The sequence below is a fragment of the Drosophila bipectinata genome, chromosome XL (assembly GCF_030179905.1).
Source record: "Drosophila bipectinata strain 14024-0381.07 chromosome XL, DbipHiC1v2, whole genome shotgun sequence".
Taxonomy (NCBI): domain Eukaryota; kingdom Metazoa; phylum Arthropoda; class Insecta; order Diptera; family Drosophilidae; genus Drosophila; species Drosophila bipectinata.
The window spans coordinates 20,727,348-20,748,545 of NC_091734.1; the positions used below are offsets into that span (position 1 = coordinate 20,727,348).

At 40.8% G+C, this 21,198-nt stretch overlaps 1 protein-coding gene across 6 annotated transcripts in view; it reads right to left on the reverse strand.

Moving 5' to 3' along the window:
• Positions 1-21,198, reverse strand: part of dpr18 (defective proboscis extension response 18) — a 338,738-nt gene that overhangs the window by 34,720 nt on the left and 282,820 nt on the right. For 5 of the 6 annotated variants that reach the window (XM_043211392.2, XM_043211390.2, XM_070278540.1 and 2 more), the window contains 2 exons: positions 6,950-7,163; positions 6,574-6,892 (listed from right to left, as the gene is read on the reverse strand). In XM_043211392.2, coding sequence (XP_043067327.1) covers positions 6,574-6,892; positions 6,950-7,163 — 533 coding nt within the window. Of the gene's footprint in view, positions 1-6,573; positions 6,893-6,949; positions 7,164-21,198 lie in introns of those variants that run through there. The other variant, XM_070278550.1, reaches the window with a different exon arrangement.

The following is a 21,198-nucleotide window of genomic DNA, read 5'->3' on the forward strand; positions in this document are numbered from 1 at the left end:
TCATTCATTATTATTTCTGTATTTTAGTATATAGGTTGCTCTTCACTCAAGCACCTTGTGATACACGACATTTTTTTTTTTATTATCAGGCGCAAAAACAAACAACGCAGATGGTTTTCCGACCCGTGAACATGCCACGTATAATTGACCATGGGAAAAACATGAATGTTCTAGATTTAAACCACAAACTTTTAAGGATTGGGCTTGTGATTTGTTGATTGTCATGGCAAATGCAAGACGTATCGGAAATTGAAGTCTTTTAAATTCAAACGGCATATCGGTTGGGATCATCGGGATCCTCGGAATTAGAACTTCCTCACCTTTGAATTTTCCTATCATTATCGTAGCGTAAATTACATTGTTCATCAATTTACTAACCACCAAACGCGTACCGTTGCACAGTTTTGGTTGGTTTATGTTTCGAAGCATGATTACTACGGAGCCAACCTTTAGGCGTAAATTGTGCGGTGGTAAGCCAGGCACGTCCAAAGAGTTTAAAAATTCAATTGGATAGTTGGTGGCTTCATCTTCATTTGTGACGCAGTCAATAGATTTGAATGAATGCATTGTTCCAATGATCTTATTTTGAATTATGTAGTTCAGGTCATCTACATCTTTATTCTTAGCCGCTAAAATTGCTCGCTCACTCAACCATTCATTATTTTTGTAGTTAGAAATAATATTTGGAAATACATTGTTGATAAGTTCGTCTTTTGATGAGACAAAATTACAAAAATTATTTGGAAATGATATTAATCCGCTCGATTCATCGACAGGTACTTGACCATTACCGATAGTCAGAAATTGCTCCCAGAAATCTTCAGCAGATGTATCATTAAGCAATGTAACTCTCATGTTTGTTATCAGCTGCAGTTTCTTCACATAGCGCCATAGATTTGACGATTTGAGGCAAGCGTTTATTTCGTCGGCAGCCGCAGATCTTGGAATTACTGGCAACTTCACTTTATCATTAACGCAGCATAATCCAGGCGTTTCTCCGGAAAACTTTAATGCACCACAATACTCGCAAACAACGTCCATTTGCCCAATGCAAACGCTAGGATGCAAGCTGTAATCATTGCTGCAATCGTATCGAAACGCAGCTCGATTCAAATCAGCTAAAATTTTTCGTCGCAAATTAAAATCTATTTGAGAAGCACGAAGTCGAGCCTTACTATTGCGGCTCTGTTCACGTGCAATTTCTCGTTCTTCTTCAGTCCTTTCATATGCAGTATTTTGTATTCTTCTTGCATTACGGCTTTGTCGGGAAAGATTCGATCGTCTTGGTCGCGGCATTATTAATTAAACTTCACTTCACTTCAATCCACTTGTTAATTATTTATTTAATAGAAATAGTTTTAATATTGATTTCTTACAAATATCAATAGAGAGTGCAGAGGCTCTAGTGGTGCTTCAAGTTGAGGCAATTTCACTTTCCCGGAACGCAACACAATCTTTTTGGTTCGTTGTTAAATTTGAGAGCCTGACTATGAATTTGACTTCCTTTGTAACTGACATTTTGACATTTGACATTTTCTTCTTAGCTGTCTGCCTAAATAAAAAAGTATGGGCCAGGGAGGAACGCTGTCGAACGGGACAAAAAGTATCCTATGTCCTTCTCCTGGCTCTAAGCTACCTCCCTACCAATTTTCACTCAAATCTGTTCTTCCGTTCTTTATTTATAAGTGTTGTAACATAAAACACGTTGTTCTTTTATATATATAGATAAATAAATGTTTGGCTGCACTAAATTTAACTATTTTGTTTGGCGAAAACGAACGAGGGGTAAAGGGGAGGGCAACAGTGATGTGGATATGTATTTATGTTTTTGTCAATTTTAGCCACAGGCAGTTTGTTAATAATTTAACTAACTACTAAAATTGTTAAGCTCTACTAATTTCAAGTACGTATGCGCCAAGAATTGAAAGGAGGGTGCAATATTTCAGCACAAGACAAAGATTTAATTTGTCTCTTCTCAACTTTCAATTTTTCGCACAAATACCTGGGGTTCTGCCTTGGGATCCTTTAATCCCGCTGCCACTTTCCTTTTGCAGTCGATGCAGGTGCACGGCATGAGTGGCGAAGATCCTGCGGTGATGATCCTGAAGACATGAAAGTTTCACGACGCGGTGATTTTTGGTTTTTAATTTCCACTTCACGGAGGCGTCGCGAGCAGCTCTTTAAATTGTAGGTATTTATTTTTTTTGTTTTTGTGTGTAATTACACAGTGTCGCTGTCACTTTGTTTGTTTTTGTTTATTTATTAAATATTTTGCACTATTGTCCACCCGGGGGCGCCAAAATGTATAACGAGATTAGTTTATCTCACACTTCAAATAACAAAACAAAATGGTGGCTGCTTAATATTAAAAAAATGGGCGAAAACGATAAACGAAAACGATAAGAAATGATCTTGCCTCTTCCACGTTATAAATTCGATTATATTTTTCTCTAATCTTAAGCCTAACTTATCTATTGCGGCGAAGCGGGGCGAATTCGCACAAGAGCGAATATGAGCTTTCGCTCCCGCTCCGCCCTAAGCTATCTAAGAGTAAATTTACAGACTAACAACTAACAAATAAAATTCAGCTATAACTATAATTCACAATTTTTCAACTTCCATAAAATACAAATCAATTTACATAAATATTATACTGTCGAATCTGGGAAGGGCAAATTTTTTACTACCCTCGACCTTAAGTCCGGATACCACCAGATAGAGCTTGCGGAATTGGACAGGGAAGAAACTTCTTTTTCGGTTAATAGAGGCAAGTACGAGTTCTGCCGGCTACCCTTCGGACTAAAGAATGTCTCAAGCATTTTTCAAAGGGCAATAGACGATGTCCTCCGGGAGAAAATAGAAAGGATCTGTTACATCTATGTGGATGACGTTATTGTCTTTTTAAAAACTGAAGAATCTCATGTTGACCATATTGCGGATGTTTTAAAGTGCCTGCAGGACGCCAACATGCAAGTGTCCAGGCAAAAGTCACACTCTTTTAAAGAAAGTGTCGACTTCCTCGGTATTGTTGTGACAAAGGAGGGTACTCGGGCAAGCCAAGGTAAAGCCATCAAGGATTTTAAACAGCCAAGTAATATGTTCGAGCTGAGATATTTCTTGGGCTTAGCGAGTTACTATCAATGCTTCATCAAAGATTTCACATCAATAGCGAGACCTTTGACAGAGTTACTAAAGGGTAAAGGTGGCATGGTCAGCAAATACCTTTCAAAAGGCATTTCGGTGAGCTTTGATAAGTCACAGTTAAGCGCATTTGACAAGCTTAGAAATATTCTTGCTTCGGAGGACGTTATCCTCCATTACCCAGATTTTACGCAACCATTTGATCTGACAACTAATGCTTCATCCTTTGGCATAGGTGCAGTCTTGTCTCAGGGAAATAGGCCTATAACGATGATATCCAGAACGTTGAAGGATAGAATTAAATTATCTCACGAATGAAAGGGAATTACTAGCAATTTTATGGCCCTTGGATAGTCCTTGTCACTTTCTCGATGGAAAAAGTGACATAAAAATATTTACGGACCATCAGCCCCTTATGTATTTGCGGTTCGTGATAAGAATCCTAATTCAAAACTCAAGCGCTGGAAGGCCCGCATTGAAGAAAGTGGTGCAAAGCTCATGTATAAGCCAGGAAAGGAAAACTGTGTGGCGGACGTTTTGTCGCGACAAGGTATTCACATTTGCGAAGTTCGGCGGAGTCGGATCGAGCCACTATTCACAGTGAAGAGTCATCAACACTTGTTATTGAGGCCACGGAAAAGCCAGTTAACTGTTTTCAAAACCAAATCATGTTGGAGGAGGCGTCCACGTCAAATAAGCGACTATTTATTGTGTTTGGTACTAAGACTCGCCATCAAATTGATTTTTCTGATTGGGAGACATTGGTGGACTTAGTGAAAGACGTAGTAAAGCCCAACGTTTTGGCTTCCAGTTTTGGCCCGTATTCAAGATAGTCTGGTTCGGCTCTTCCCGGCCACTAGAGTTTGGTACTGTAAGTATTGGATGTCGGACTTTATCAGACCAGACGAGAAAAAAGAAATACTAGTTGCATAACAGGGCATAACAGGGCTCACAGAGTTGCCCAGGAAAATATTAAACAAGTGCTGCTTGATTATTATTTTCAAAAAATGGGAAAAATAGAAACTGAAATCGTTCTAAACTGCAAGATTTGTCAGAAAGCAAAATATAATAGGCACCCATTAAAGCAGGAATTAGGAATTTTGCCAATACCATCGCGGGTGGGAGAGATGTTACACATGAACATCTTCTCAACAGGGGGAAAATACTTTCTCACTGCTGTCGATAAATTCAGAAAGTTTGCGGTGATCCAGCCAATAGCATAGCGCGCCATATTAGATGTGAAAATTCCAATCCTTCAACTGATGAATCTCTTTTCTAATGTTAGATCGATTTATTGTGATAATGAGGCATCGTTTAACTCCGAAACTATACGCTGAAAAATCATTACGATATCGATATAGCAACTGCCTTTAAGGTGCCCACAGTACATCAAATGGACAGGTGGAAAGATTCTACAGTACTCTTATAGAAATTGCTAGGTGTCTAAAATTGGAGAGGAAAATAGACGATGTCACGCAATTATTCCTTCAGGCAACTATATAGTACAATAGGTCATTTCACTCTGTCATTAATAGAAAACCTATTGAGATCATCCATGCTAGCGCTGATTCTGCCCCGGACATTATTATGAACCTTGAAAAGGCACAGCAGGAGCAGTTAAATCGTGACAATACAGCTCGACAGAATAGGGTATTTAACGTAGGGGAGAAAGTTTTAGTAAAAACCAACAAGAGATTGGGAGATAAGCTTATTCCTTTGTATGTCAAGAACAGGGTCGAAGCTGATACTGGGACAACGGTCCTAATTAATGGGAGGGCGGTCCACAAGGACAATATTCAATAAGGGCCACCAAAAAAATATTGTTTCCCAGGCTTAATGTACCCAATTGTGGTAGGTACCCTAAGCTCTGAAAACTTGCAGAGGTAGAGTCTTACCATCGATGTCGAATTGCTGGCTCAGAAGAACGCTCACTCTTTCAAAAGTAAATGTTGTAACTCATTTAAAATTAACACTAATGTCCTTAAGGCGATTCTGAAAGAGGGTTTCACAAAGGCTAACTTGCTGCTTAAGGTGGCTAAGATGAAAATAAGATATTGTTGAATTTTTTAGAATTAATATTTAGTTTGTATAAAAATACTATCTAGTAAGAAATTGTTGAATTTTTTAGAATTAATGTTTAGTTTGTATTAATATTTAGATGAAAATACTAGCTAGTAAGAAATTGTTGAATTTTGTAAAATCAGTATTTAGTTTGTATGGCAGACCATATCTTTTCCGATCGCACATATACCATACGCTAGATATCACACGCTTTCACGTCATAGGCTACGACTTACCATTCACAGCGATTCAAGGATAGCCCATGCAGGCTCGCCACCGCAATGAAGTGCTGTCAGACTCCACTCCCCTTTAAGCCTGTCCTTTTTTCACTAAACGAAAAAAGCCCGCAGCATATAACGGAGCTGCAATTGCTTACAACAAAATGCCAGCTGCAGCAGCGCTTAACTGCTTCGCGTTCTGCGTATCGATAAAGATAAAGATTTATCAGACGGCGAAGCAGAGCCTCGATAGTGGTGACTCAAATCCTCGCTAACATGGATATGGCCGAGGACGTCCATGTTTTGAAAAGGAGAGTGGTTAACAATGAAACGGTGATCTGAGATAAGGAAACAAAGACGGACGACGCATATGGTCTAATGACGGGCGTTGGCCGACGGCTGTGATCTGTGCGAGTTGGGGATACGATTAAGCTCTCCTTCTCTTATGTTAATGAGTTGTGAGCTGACAGCCGAAGAATAAAGGCACCTCTTCCAAGTCTTGTGTTTTATTTCCAATCACCGGTGGAGAAATAACTGGAGCCACGACCGGGCTACCAGCTTACAAGAAGAGGATCAGCAGCATCATCGTCACTGATCGTGGACACCACCTGGTCTTGATCGGTGCCCTGCATCATTACAGGAGTGCAGAGACATCTCTCGGCCGTTGTGGGCAGCAACTTGCCGCATCGGTTTTGTCAGAACCCACAATTCCGTGAGCAGCACGTGCCACGGTGGCTCCTGCAAGAGCTGTTCTAGCGCTACAGAATTTTTTTAATTTTTGGTGGCGGGAGGAAAAAACATTTTGAAACAAAAATGAAGTCTCCATGCTAAATCTTACACCTTTTTTTATAGTTTCTGAGATCCACGCGTTCATACTGACAGACGGACATGGCTGTATCGACATGGCTGTCGATGCTTATAAAGAATATATACCATATAGGGTCGGAGATGATTACTTCTTTATGTTACCTACATTCACACGAATACAATATACCTTTGTACTCTACGAGAACGGGGTATAAAAATATATTACATACTGAGCACAATATCGTTGAGCATTAATTTTTATCTTACTACTGTAGGCTGTAAGCTGAGGAACACCTCTAAGTGTAATGAATGAAAAATGTTGGTGAAAAAATTTGTCAAAACATACCTTGAGAGATTTTTTGTCAGATTTTGTATCAATTTTTCGTCCTTTGCCCATGTAATAAAATTAGAAAAGTGTTTTTCCAAATCTTTTCCAGTGAAATTATGTATATTGGTAGTACTGTTAAAAATATTTTCGTTGGATGTACCGTTGTGTTCAATTTGATTAATATATTTTGGAGATTCGAGAGCTTTAAATATGTTGAATTGTTCCTTTTCAAAGAAGTTGCGAGACACTTGACATTGAAGATCTACCGTGCTTCCTGACTTATAGTATCGGTCCCCAATATTCCGTTCATTTTCATCGATTATTCTAAGGGGTGGCTCTGAAAAATGAATCTACTTTTAATTAACTTGTACACATTTTTAACTGAATAAGATACCCAATATGGTTAAATTTGTAGTAAAAAAACGTGGCGGATGCGTTGAAACCTGACACATATAAATTCCAGCATCATCCCTTTGCGTTGGATTTATCAATAGACGCCAATTGTTTGGGTACTGATACTTCACTTGAATCCTTGGATCTCCACTATAAGTAATGTTTCCAACAGTAAGGAGGGATACCTTTTCGGCTGTGCGTCTTATCCACATGACCTAAAATATATTTTAATAAAACTATAAAATTTTAAAAATAAAAGAGATTTAGGCTTCCAGCGTTTTGAAGGCTGGTAGATTTTAAAGCGCACATAATTTGGTACAATCAGTAATTAAATCGCCGCAATGAGCTTTTTAGAAGTACTTCTGTCCATGGCATTAAATAGCTACAGAGGTCGCACACAAAAAAATAAGCGACGACTCTTTTTCTATGAAGGATTTTTAACGTAACTGACCTTTTAAAATATATTTACTAACCTCTTAATTACAAACCAAATTTTTTGCATGTTTCTTTTGTTTCTTTTTTGTAACACAAAAACAATCCAATAATGCTCATCAATAATTTATTGTTCAATAAGTTCAGTGTGTTCAATGTTCCTAATTTCAATAAGGAAAAGTTTTTCTTCAGTCTGCATCTAGCTTTCTATTTTCCTCATGTCGCCTCTCGTTTTCACCGAGTGCAGTGTCTGCACTGTTACTGCTACCCAACTTTGTGGGTGTGAAGCCGTTCGGTGGGCGTCGATTTGCCGACGTGCCTACCACACCACCTGTGGGGATTTGCCTCGGAGGCTATAAAATTACTTATATGCTTACCAGCACTGGGAGCAAAAAGGATACACTGGGCCAGGCTCCAATGGCATCTAAGGGGGCTGTCCCGAGAAAGAAGCGGATAGGCGCATTGTGGGACAAGCACCCAGTTGCGCTCAGCTTCAAGTGCTTCTAACCTTAAAATACCTTCATGTTGGTAAATTCGCGATGTATACCCAACCAGATGCACTGTGCAAGTTTGTCGCAGATAAGCTGATCATGGAGCCGAGTGATTTAGCCTGTGCTAGGCTGGTCAAAAAGATGGTGACATCAAGTTTGCCTTCGAGTTCGTTAACTTTAAACTGAGAGTTCCGGAGTAACATTTCCCTATAGTCTTCAATGATAACTTTAGGCCTATGTCGGTAAAAGTCAGCCGGTTTGTGCATAGAGAGCCTGCTTATGTTATTGACCCCCCGGCGATTCTTCTTTTAACACAAATGCGATTTTCGAAAAACCCTCAGTATGCGTCGCCGATGGCGTCGTTACTTCTTTCTCTTCACAAGCTTCTACTTATCACCCCGATTGCTCTCTGCTATGCTACCTACAACAAACGGCGCGGGAGTTAATGGTAACGGTTGACGTTTTCTTCAATTCCTACTATACTTTGCTTCATTTGCTGATCGATATGGTCCAACAACAACAACTATTTTCAAGGTGAGTTGTTTACATCTTATCTTCCATCGTCATGTTGTTGCTGAACATCCAAAAATGAAGTGACAACTCACCTTAAAAATAGTTCTTGCTTTCTTCGCGCAGAATAAAGGTGTTTATTTACATTTTGGACATGAGAGTAGAGTATTGCGGCGTTGGATGTGCCTGAAAATGAACGCTCTGCGTTTTCACTTGGCACTGGATTTGCCTTGCAACTGGACAATTGCAGGTCTACTATTGAGTCTAATGGAAAGATCTATGTGTCCTCGTCGCCTATTTTGCAAGCTTTGCGTATTGGACATGCCTCCACATGCACCAGTACCAGGAGCGCACTTTCATCATTACCGCCTTGCCGTCCAATTCCCAGTTTGGACTGTAGCTACTTGTCGTCCTCAGACCCTAATAAAAGCCTAAAAGTTCTATTCCAAAATATATCGGGAATGAGAACCAAGACCCGGATGGTATTCCTCAATTCTTCTGTCTGCGATTTTGATGTAATCATCCTTGTGGAAAGGTGGCTCAATGACAAATTCAGCTCCTCTGAGTTCTTCGAGCCTAACTTGTACCTTGTATTTCGAAAGGACGGAGATGCATTCAGTACCCAGTGTGGGCGAGGTGGTGGTGTGATCATCGCTATCCGTCGATCTTTTCAGGCTACACCACTGCGCCTTCCGGTGGCTGACCCTCTACTAGATCAGCTTGCGGTTTCAATCCGTCCATGGCCCATTCGTCATCATTGAATCATACATCCCTCCGAACAGCGCATTTAGTATATATCATGCGCATATGGAAAACATCACTAGTGTCTGTGCTAGAACGTCGGACCTTACTGATTTGATGGTAGCTGGCGATTTCAACTTAAGCTCCATTGTCTGGACTCGGGATCCGGAGTCTCCATGCATTCTACCTAGCAACGTTCATCAAAGCCATGAAATTGTAGTTTTAGATGATATTTTTAGTCTGGGCTTCTCCCAAGTAAACAATATTTTTATTGATTTATCCAAAATTCTTGATTTTAACTTTTTTAATAACGTGGTTAATAGTAAAATATAATTATGCAATGTACCTTTAATTCCTTATGAGTTTTATAGTTTTTTGCCTTCTGCTTCACCCTTTCTATATTATAATCTGAATAATACTAACTTGTCACTTATTAGTGCCTCTATTTCAGCTTTTGATTGGGTTTCCCTTTTTTCAGATGGCTCAATCGATGATTACTATACCAAGTTTTTTGTTGCCCTTTCTAATATTAGTGATATTAATGCCCTTTTGAGGGTACGAAGATCCTATAGGCAACTGAAATCTTTATCTTTCATGCAACGAGAAAATTTAACATATTTAGGGTATTTTTTTTTTTTTTTTTTTTTTTTTTTTTGTAATAGCAGGGTAATGTTTATTTAAAACTGTCCATTAGGGACAACCATTAAATTTTATCACGTAAACTTCACGTATAGATATTTTTAAATATTAATATGGTAGAAAAAAAAATTAGAGTAGTAAGGGGAGGTCCAGCGGGTGTGTCCTTTTAAGTCTCCTGGGTTGCTCGCTGCTGTCCAGCAGGGAGCTGGCCAACCGGTTCGGGTGATTATGAAGCCTCTGCATGTAACGTGCGCTGCTTCTTTGTATCTCGTCCTTGACCCAAGGGAAATTGAGAACCTCGTGGATGGTGCGATTGTCATGATAGACGTGGGCCCCAGTGGCGATTCGAAGGGCTCTATTTTCGAAAGCTTGCATAGTTCGGACATTCGTCTTGCTCGCAGTTCCCCAGAGCTGTATGCCGTACGTCCAGATAGGGCGTATTATTGCCTTGTAGATGAGGAGTTTAGTGGAAGTTCTCAGCTTCGATCTCCTACCCATAAGCCAGTAGAAGGATCGAAGTCTTTGAATAGCCTGTTTCCTCTTCTTAATCTGACAGTGTGAACGCTCTAAAGTTTTTTTTTTAAAGCTCTCTTATTTGTTCTCATGTTCTCTTAACGTTGCACACACCCTTTATTTCTTTGCATAAATTTGGTATAAATCAGAACGTCCGGGATTGCCCGACTATATCCTATAGCTGCCATATAACTGATTGATCGGAAATGCTATAACTTTGGTGTTTTTAGAGTTAGAGAGTTCGGATTTTGTACAAAGTTACAGCATTACTGATCAATCAGTTATTGATCAATCAGCTATAGTTATATGGCAGCTATAGGATATAGTCGGCCGATCCCGCTCGTTCCGACTTATATATTGCGGGCAAAGGAAAAGAGGGTGTGTGCAAAGTTTCAAAACGATAGCTTTAAAACAGAGAGACTAGTTTAGACAGACGGAAGTGCTTATATCAACTCAGGAGGTGATCCTGATGAAGAATGTGAAGATATGTGTCCTTCACTTCGTCGCACACTTTTGACCGAAATTATAATACCTACCCTATGCAAGGGTATAAAAATGGTAATATCTTTTTAGAATTTAAATCGTATTCTTCTAAAGCTTGAACTATCAAGAACCTTTCACCACTAAAGATATTGTAGTTAAAATCAAACAAGAAAGGAAAGCTAACTTCGGGCGGAGCCAACATCGGATATAGTTGACCGATCTTTATGAGAATATGAATATATAACCCAATTTATTATAGTACAAAATCTAAAAAAAAGTCCCAAACTTCTATCTTTAAAAATACCAAAGTTGGTATATATACCAAAAACCATTTCCGATCGTCTGACCAAAAATATAATCTGTACTAAGTTCCAGCTTTCTATTCTCAAAAACACGAAAGTTGGGTCATTTCCGATCGTTCAGTTATATGGCAGCTATAGAATATAGTCGGCCAATCCCTACGAATTTTGCATGTCGTGTTATTTTTCCAAAAAAAGCTCTCATGTAAAATTTGACTCTAACTCTAAAAACACCGAAGTTATTCCATTTCCGATCAATCAAATATATATGGCAGTTATAGGATATAGTCGGCCGATCCCAGTCGTTCCGACTTATATACTGCGTGCAAAGGAAAGAAGGGTGTGTGCAAAGTTTCAAGTCGCTAGCTTTAAAACTGAGAGACTAGTTCGCGTAGAAACAGACAGACAGACGGACGGACGGACATGCTCATATCAACTCAGGAGGTGATCCTGATCAAGAATATATATACTTTATAGGGTCGCAGATGTCTCCTTCACTGCTTTGCACACTTTTGGACAAAATTATAATACCCTCTGCAAAGGTATAAAAAGAGGTTTACATAAAAAAATTTCGATTATCTTGGGATGTAGGTATGTCAGACGTTGCAATCGATTTGACCTTTTCCCATACCTTAACAGAAAAATTAAGTGAATTTTCAGCCAAAACAGAAAGAAAAACTCTGGAAACAAAAACATTGATTTCGACTTTGGCAATAAGGAAAAGTTAAATTTAATTTAATCAATAACCCTATGACTTTTGTTAGATTAGATTTGGGCAACAACTACATGGTGCTTGCTGCCACAGCGTATAGCGTGCAACGAATCTAAAAACATTATCGATGAATTAATATTTATTGAAATAAAGACAATCATTTCATCTAGCGTCTCTTTAGTCGATGCTTCTGAGCCTTTGCAAGATCGCTGCAGCACAGGATTCTACAGCGTCCCAGAGCATCTGATTTTACAACATGACACTCAGGTACAACCCGGGGACATTCAAGAGCTACGTGCTTGAAATTCTCGAGTATACGTCTAGCGTCCTTTCGTCGAGGTTCCCCACCGACGTGTCTCGCAGTAGAAATCGTCATGTCTTCTACTATTCTCCCTCTGGCCTACGGCTTACACGAGGATCAAGGGGTGGCCCCTGGTAGTGGGTAAGATGAGAACTTTGGCTGTACTCCAGGTGCTAACGGAAGGAGAGCCGATTCCAGTACCTTATAGATCGTCGCCGATCCCAGTACCTTACGGATGCTGACTAGCACGGCTTTCTGTTTTCTGCGGGGCTGGGCTTAGCCCAGAATTTGAAAGCCACTACTTCATAGATTCTAATGCTTTATTTGCCGCTTCCTCCCTCTGCTTGGCCACTACCACTAACGCTACGTCAACTGCGAGGCCGATGACGGCGCATCCGGCTGCATCCGGGAGCTGCAGCCTCGTGATACAATCGTACATGACGTTTCATTTTATAGCCCGCCGTAACGCCATAGGTCTCCGTGCCCATGTCCGTGGCGAAAAGTATCACTCTGCTATTAAAGTAGCTACTAACAACGTTCATTATAGCACTGGGCACGTAGAACTGTCTTAGGGCTGCCAGTGGTCTGCCCCAGTGCGCCGTGTTGAAGGTGTTTCTGATGTCCAGGGCAAAGGCGTTTCTAATGCGTTGTTGGGGAAAGTGAAGCGGAAGCAGTTATTGAACAGCTCCGCAAAGATGCCCGGCTGCAGCGTCAAAGCCAGCTCTAGGACTCGGTAAGGAACTGAATCCTTTGTTTGGGGCTAAGCCCCTTCCTATTGACAAAACTTCCTCTTCCACTACCATCTCAGCCACTTCACTGTCTTTGGGGGGTGACATCCCCCTTCCCCGTGCCTTCCCTAACTGTGAGGTTAAGTTTTGCGAAGAGCTTAAAGATACAAATGCATGTACTTTTTGATTGTACAGCGTTGACCGCGTTGACAGCGTACCGTGCATATCAGTGTCTAATAAACAAAAATGTTTTATTTTTACTATATTTTACTTTATTCTTAAACATAATCTCTCACTGAGACACTCTAATGTCAGAGTGTCACTCTTTCTTGTCAGACCAAATGTCTGACAGAAACTCTGGCAAGACTAAGGAAGCAGGCCTTTGACGGGTTCGTCGAACAACTTGAGCCAGGCGACCCTCAACATAACTTATGGCGAGTCACCAAATCTATCAGACAGCCGCTGAAAAGGATTCCACCTGTACAAAGAACCGACGGCAGCTGGTGCAGATCGGAGATGGACAGGGCCAACGCTTTCGCCGAACACCTCGAAGGTGTCTTTACGCCTTTCGATCGCTGCTCACCGGAGGATGCTGCTGAAACTGCCCGTCTGCTAGCCGAGCCTTCTAGGGACGCCGATCCAATACCACCAGTGACTGAGGAGGAAACAGCTGAGCTTATAACCATCATGAGCAACAACAAGGCCCCGGGCGATGATGGTATCAATGCAATTGCATTAAAAATGTTACCACCTCCAAGCATTCAGCTAATTACGAGGATCTATAATAGATGCTTGGAGATAGGGTACTTCCCGTCCACATGGAAACGTGCCCAGGTAACTATGATACCTAAGCCCGGGAAACCCGAAGCAAACCTTTCGTCCTACCGACCAATAAGTTTGTTACCAACACTCTCCAAAATACTTGAACGAGTGTTTTTAAGCAGAGCACTGCCAGTATTTGACGAGGCTGGACTGATCCCTGACCACCAGTTTGGCTTCAGGCGGCGACACGGTACGCCAGAGCAGTGCCATCGGGTAGTGCAGTGCATCCTGGACGCGTTTGAAACCAAGAAGTACTGCATGGCCGTCATGCTGGACGTGAAGCAGGCGTTTGACCGAGTCTGGCATCCCGGTCTTCTATATAAATTAAAGACTGGCCTACCCCGACCATACTTCCAGTTCCTAAAGTCGTTCTTGGAAGACCGTAAATTTGCTGTTAGATGTGGCGAGGCCATCTCCGGTATTAGAGAAGCTCACGCTGGTGTTCCCCAAGGCAGCGTTCTTGGCCCGTTGATGTACAATGCTTACACGGCCGACCTCCCTGTTCTTCAGAGGCCTGACCTGCTCGCAGCAACCTATGCAGACGACACCGCCTTCCTTACCACCGCCGATAGCGCATTGGGGGCAGCCGATACGATGCAATTGCAGCTTGACTTGCTCAGCGACTGGCAAAAGCGATGGAACATTGCCGTCAATAATGAGAAGTCCACTGCCTCCACATTTTCTCTCTGCAAAGGCAACTGCCCTCCAGTTAACCTTAACGGCTCTCCAATCCCACAGGTAGACAATCCCAGGTACCTGGGATTCACCCTAGACAGGAGGCTCACCTGGAAGCCCCATCTGATTAAGAAGAGGAAACAGGCTATTCAAAGACTTCGATCCTTCTACTGGCTTATGGGTAGGAGATCGAAGCTGAGAACTTCCACTAAACTCCTCATCTACAAGGCAATAATACGCCCTATCTGGACGTACGGCATACAGCTCTGGGGAACTGCGAGCAAGACGAATGTCCGAACTATGCAAGCTTTCGAAAATAGAGCCCTTCGAATCGCCACTGGGGCCCACGTCTATCATGACAATCGCACCATCCACGAGGTTCTCAATTTCCCTTGGGTCAAGGACGAGATACAAAGAAGCAGCGCACGTTACATGCAGAGGCTTCATAATCACCCGAACCGGTTGGCCAGCTCCCTGCTGGACAGCAGCGAGCAACCCAGAAGACTTAAAAGGACACACCCGCTGGACCTCCCCTTACTACTCTAATTTTTTTTTCTACCATATTAATATTTAAAAATATCTATACGTGAAGTTTACGTGATAAAATTTAATGGTTGTCCCTAATGGACAGTTTTAAATAAACATTACCCTGCTATTACAAAAAAAAAAAAAAAAAAAAAAAAACTGAGACACTCTATAATCTACTTATCTATTCTTATCTACTCTCTCTTATCTATAAACGCAACCCGTTACATCGAGGTTACTGTGGAGTTTGTTATTCATCACGACGCCTAGCCATCGATGCACACTCGATTACTCTTAGCTTACTGCGCTCAGCAGGGCAGACTAATATTGATCTCTTGCATAAAGCTATCAGTTAGCCGAGTCTTGGAATGGAATCGAGGGAAATCATTTTAAAGTTCGTGTCCTCCATCGTTGGACAACCTACATGCGGCTTCTGCTATGCTGTCTCCAAGGCTTCTGACTACTGTGGCGCTTGAAGTTAGATCTTCTGGACTTATGCTGAGAGCCGTTGCTCCCCGTAGGTCCTTATTTGTCTCTCGTCTTATGCCAAATGTTGATGATGTCAGGAGTCACCAGTTAAAACATCTTAAGGTAGCCCCAAATAAAATAACAGTTTTTAGGTTCGACTTTAAACAAAAGTGTTCTTCTGTTTACAATTAGTCCTGTCTGATTTCTACCTTGAAAAAGTACTTGATAATGCTGCCTGGACTGAGCACAGTATCATTCATAAATTTTCACCCAAAGACCCCCAGAATCCTAGCTCTGCAGAACCTGCTTAAAAAAACTGAATAACAAAGTATTTCTGGTAAATATTATTCTATATAATACATAGAATAGAAAGTTTTTTACATATATATATTATAATATAAAATAAATATTCTGGGTAAATTAAGCCAATTTTATACAAAGTGTGCTTCTTTTGACTTTAATGCTATAGTGCTGAAACTTGACTTAATTCTTCTGTCTCTGATTATACAATTTTTTTTTTCCAAGTTCCTTGTGTTTTGGTTCATCTTACCGTCCTTCTTTTGCAGGTGGTGTCTTCTTTGATGGTGTCCTCTTCTTAATCAATTTATTTTTCCGATTATATTATCTTAATTCTACTTCTTCTCTTCAAGTAGACTCGCTTCAAAAGGGCTAAAATCACAATATTTTGGTTATATGGAAATTATTTCCGTTAAAATAATTTTGTCCGGTTAATCTTCATGCACTACCTGTTCATATATAATTCGTTCGTCTGAACGTTCCCATATATTGGCATCATTTGACCGCTATTCAATCAGTTTTTAATCGTATGTCCGATTGTGACCAGCTTGTAGTTCTACCGCGTTCTACTTCACCGTGGGCATGTATGACATGTGATATGTCTTTACAGAGACTTGCCCCCTTCTACCCCAGAGAATTCATGTCACCCCACACTTGAGGTTTCAATTGATACCATTGCTGGTTTCGATCAGTAGTTTCCTTGCGTGGCAAAGTTTTCCTCGCTGTTTAAGTGAGGCTGATTTTCACAAACTTAATAGCCTTATCGATACATTTGATTGGTCCGATATTCTGATATGCACCGATATAAATGCCTCATTAGAAAAATTGAACAATACCTTAAATTCCTTTTTTTACTTATGTGTGCCATGAAAATATCCATCCGCTTCAACCAATCTGCCTTGGCTTACAAGTTGCCTCACCAACTTAAAAAGTATTAAAAACAGGCTTTTACTTAAATCTAAAAGACCATTCAGTAGTAAAGATTTTTCAAGATATCTATGTACATAATAGCTCGGTCAAACAGCTCAAGTTACAGGAATTATATTTGCCGCTGCCGGATTCAATTTACTCAGCATCCGGAGCAGTTCTATAACTTTGTAAACACTTAGCGTGAACATATATCTTTTCCACCTGCTAACGTTTGAAATTTTATCTGAAACCTCTGATCAGGCCATTGCCGATCTATTCGCAAAATTTTTTCAAACAACTTACTCTCTCCCTAAAACGACAGATCAGGCTTAAGCATACAACATTCAATTAGAAAATCTTATTTTGTCCGTTTTTCTCCGATAATAATGTTTGATTTTCTAAGGTTAAAACCCGGCAGGCCCCGATGGAGTACCAGGCTGTGTGCTAAAATACTGTGCCAGGGCTCTGTGCAATCGCCTTTTAACTTATCTTTGGAAACCTCGATTTTTTCGGGTCTGGAGGTCAGACTATGTTTAGTATATGTTTTCGGGGTCGCTGAATCCGAATCCGAGGTCCAAAAAACCCCAGCACGTCAGGGTTCTGACATAACCTCAAAAAACCTGATACAAAATTATATTCGAGTCCGTGGGTCAGACCATGTTTATTATATGTTTTCAGGGTCGCTGAATCCGAATCCGAGGTCTAAAAAACTCCAGAATGTCAGGGTTACGACATAACCTCAAAAACTTGATAACATTTTTATTTTCCGACCGACCCCAAAAACATATGGTAAACATGATCTGAGCCCAGAACTCGGAAAATATGTTACTATATGTCGTAAACATATAGTAAACATGGTCTGACCTCCAGACCCGAAAAAAAAATTTTTTTTGTGTGGCTGTGTTATATATCCACCTCAGCATGGTTTCAATAAGCGACGCTCCACTACCACTATTTTATTAAAGTTTACACTTTTTTTCATAGATGGCTTTCGAAAGGGATTTCAAACTGATGTTATTTACACAGACTTTCGCAAAGCATTTGATTCAGTCACTCTTGTTGAGTAAACTGAATCTTTTGGGCTTTCTTACAGACCTTTAACGTGGATCTCCAGCTACTAAGTTAGAAGAGCACAAAGAGTATTATTCAAAAATTTATATTCCCGCTTGGTCCGTGCTTCATCTGGGGTCCCTCAAGAAAGTAGTCTTGGCCCGTTACTGTTTACTCTTTTTATTAACGACTTGCCCCCTTCTTTAACGAACTCTATAGTACTTATGTATGCAGATGATGTTAAGCTTTGTCTTTAATACAAATCCATCTTTGTCCAATGCTATCTTCAGTTCGATCTCGAAAATATTCAAAAGTAGTGCTTAGCGAATGATTTAATACTTAATGGATCAAAATTCACTTTTTTTTCTTTTCATCGTTCTTGCCCTCTCCAGACTACGCATTTTCGTACGTATGGGATTGCCTTAGAAAAATTCGCTAGTTGGACCAAAACCAAAGATAAAACAAATAAAAGATTATTTTGAGAAAATTTTTAAAATAAAAAAAAATAGTAAAAAAACAAGAAAGGAAAGCTATCTTCGGGCGGAGCCGAAGTTGATATACCCTTGCAGTTAAAACCGGATATATATCGCAAACATCGGATATAGTTGGCCGATCCTTATAAGAATATGATATGAAAAAAAAAGACTTTCTTAAAAAAGTCCCACACATCTAACTTCAAAAATACCAAAGTTGGTATATCTACCAAAAACAATTTCCGATCGTAGGTCGGATTAACTGACCAAAAATATAATCTGTACTAAGTTTCAGCTTTTTATCTTCAAAAACACGAAAATTTCCCATCGTTCAGTTATATGGCAGCTATAGAATATAGTCGGCCGATCCTTACGAATTTCGCATGTCGTATTATTTTTCCAAAAATAGCTCTCGTGTCAAATTTGAACTCTCTAACTCTAAAAACACCGAAGTTATACCATTTCCGATCATTCAGTTATATGGCAGCTATAGGATATAGTCGGCCGATCCGGGCCGATCCGGGCCGTTCCGACTTACATACTGCATGCAAAGGAAAAAAGGGTGTGTGCAAAGTTTCAAGACGATAACTTAGAGACTAGTTTGAGACTAGGCCAGAAACCAATGACGAGCATCGCTCTAGACGCCCAAGCACGTCAACAACTGATGAAAACGTTCAAGCAGTGAAGAAAATTTTTTTTGGAATCCTCGAATAACTATCAGAGAAGTTGCTGAAGATGTCGGTATATCGCTTGGCTCGTGCTATACAATTTTTTCAAACGTTTTGGGCATGAGTCGGGTGTCATCGAAGTTTGTTCCGAAATCGCTGAATTTTGACCAAAAGAAGCGTCGCATGAGAATCGTTCAAAAGCTGTTGAATAACGTCAACGACCACCCAGATTTACTCAAAAGGGTCATAACACGTGACGAATCATGGGTGTATGGTTTTCTTGATCCCAAAAGTAAAGAGATCTATGCAAGAACGGATATATGCAATGATTAAAGAGATAATGACTGCGTCGCTGGAAAAGAAGTAAAGGGAAGTGCTTTGAGGATTGGAAAAACTGTTAGCATAAGTGTATTGTATCTAAGGGGGATTACTTTGAAGGGGACAACATAAATATTGATAAATAAATTAATAGTTTTTCTTGAAAATAAAAAGTCACCTTACTTTTGGAACACACCTTGTATGTATATTTAATTATGTTAATTAAATGAGCACGGCTGGACCTTGTTAGTAGATCGAAGTACCTTCAGGACATGTGCAAGCCGTAACAGAAGTATAGCATATGTCATTGACCTTGGCAGAGGCCAGAGTACCTACTTCAGTATGTATATAAGTTAAGCCTGAAAAAAAAATAATGCGAACATAACAAGGTGCCACATTGATAGTTCTTAAGATTTTTGATTGTGCGCGCTGTATGATGTCTATGTTTCTGCTGCTCGCGTTCCCCTACAGCTGGGAGGCTTACGTCCAGATTGGCTTTAGGACTAAATTGTAGAGTAGTAAATTGTAGTCCAGGCACAGTGGCGATCGTAAGTTTATGATCCATTGGAGGCTGCTGGCTTTCAGTTTTAGGTACATCTTTTTGCATTCGAAGTGCTTATGCCAGGTTAGTCGTCTGTAAAGGTGGACTCCAAGCAGGGCCGTAGCTAGCATGGGGCAGGTGGGGCGGTGCCCCAGGGCCCCCGAAGGGAAGGGGCCCCACCGGGGCAAAAGACTTCCGTATAGGAGGCCCCAAATTTAATTGTTGCTCCAGGGCGCCCGAGGCTCTAGCTACGGCCCTGACTCCAAGGTACGTTACTTCGTTAGCTTGAGGGATCTGCATACTGTTTAGTGAAAGCGGATGGCATGTTTATCTATGAAGAGTAAACGTTATGTGTTTTCACTTTTGTTCGTTTATTTTAATGCGCCACCTTTCCACTACTATTAGATGATTACCCAAATGGGTTTCTGCTTGCGTTAGGGATCTAGAGCGACTAAGAATGTGCGTTCGTAGGAATATCCACGTATACAGAACATATAGACACGGGCCGAGTGCGCTTCCTTGTGGAACTTCAGCTTCGATGATGTAGTCGCCCGAAGTAGCTGTGTTGCATCTCACTGAGAATACCCTATTGTAGAAGTATGATTCTGGTAGCTTGTGGGTGTATGTTATGTAGCAACTACGTTTTAATTGTGTGTATGAGTCCATTAAGCTTGAGATACGTTGAGAAAAATAGCGCTACAGTATTCTCACTGTTCGAAGGCTGAGCGTATTTTGGATGTATATCGGTTCATTTGCTATATGGTTCCATGGTTTCTTCGGAAGCCAAATTGGTGTGCCGGGATAATATTGCAAGCTTCCAGATGTGGTATCATGCCACATGACGGAATCGTGTAGTTTTTTCAGGCTTCGGTAACATTATAATGATGAATTTCTTCCACTTTTATAAGTTTCTTCCACTGCAGACGACCTCTATAGCGCATTTTGGAAGTTCGATCAGCATCTTTGGCGTCAGTAGGTCACCATCGGGAGCCTTTTTTGGTTTTAGACCTCATATGACTTTTTCGCTTTCGTTAGGCCGGAATGAAGGCGCAGTTGGCTATGGGGTAGCCTTTGGCTGAATTACTGACAGGAGGAATAAATTTGAGGCTGGGTTTGGCTGGAAGACACTTTGGAGATGTGTGGCGAATGTTTCAGCTCGGTCTTCGTCGCTGCAAGCCCAGCATCCCGAGGAGTTTCTTATGGGGTGGTCGTTTCAATTGGGGCGCTAGGATTTGTGGGGGCTCTCCAGATTGGATACTTTGTGCTTGTTGGCGAAAGTTTCTGGATGTAACTCAGCTGTGCATATTCTTCCTGTTCGTGAGCCTAGTCGAGTTTGCTTCCTTAAGGCGTTCCTTTGAAGCTGGCGATCTGCTGTTTTGCCAATCACGACGACTGCGCCTCTTTTCTCGCACGAGCTATTCGATTTGCTGATTGGATTTGTAATATTTGTTTTGGTCTATTCCTTTCCATGAGGAGTAGAGATTTTAGCAGCTGCAACGAGTACTTCTTCCAGGGAACTCGTAGTGTAGTTGATGTCCAATTCCGTGTTGAGCTCCGGAGCATGTTTTATGTGGGCACTCACGTACTTTTTGTCTTTACGCCAGTTCGTTTTTAACGATGTCAGGCTGAAGAGGTGTTCGGTTGTTTCTGGGCAT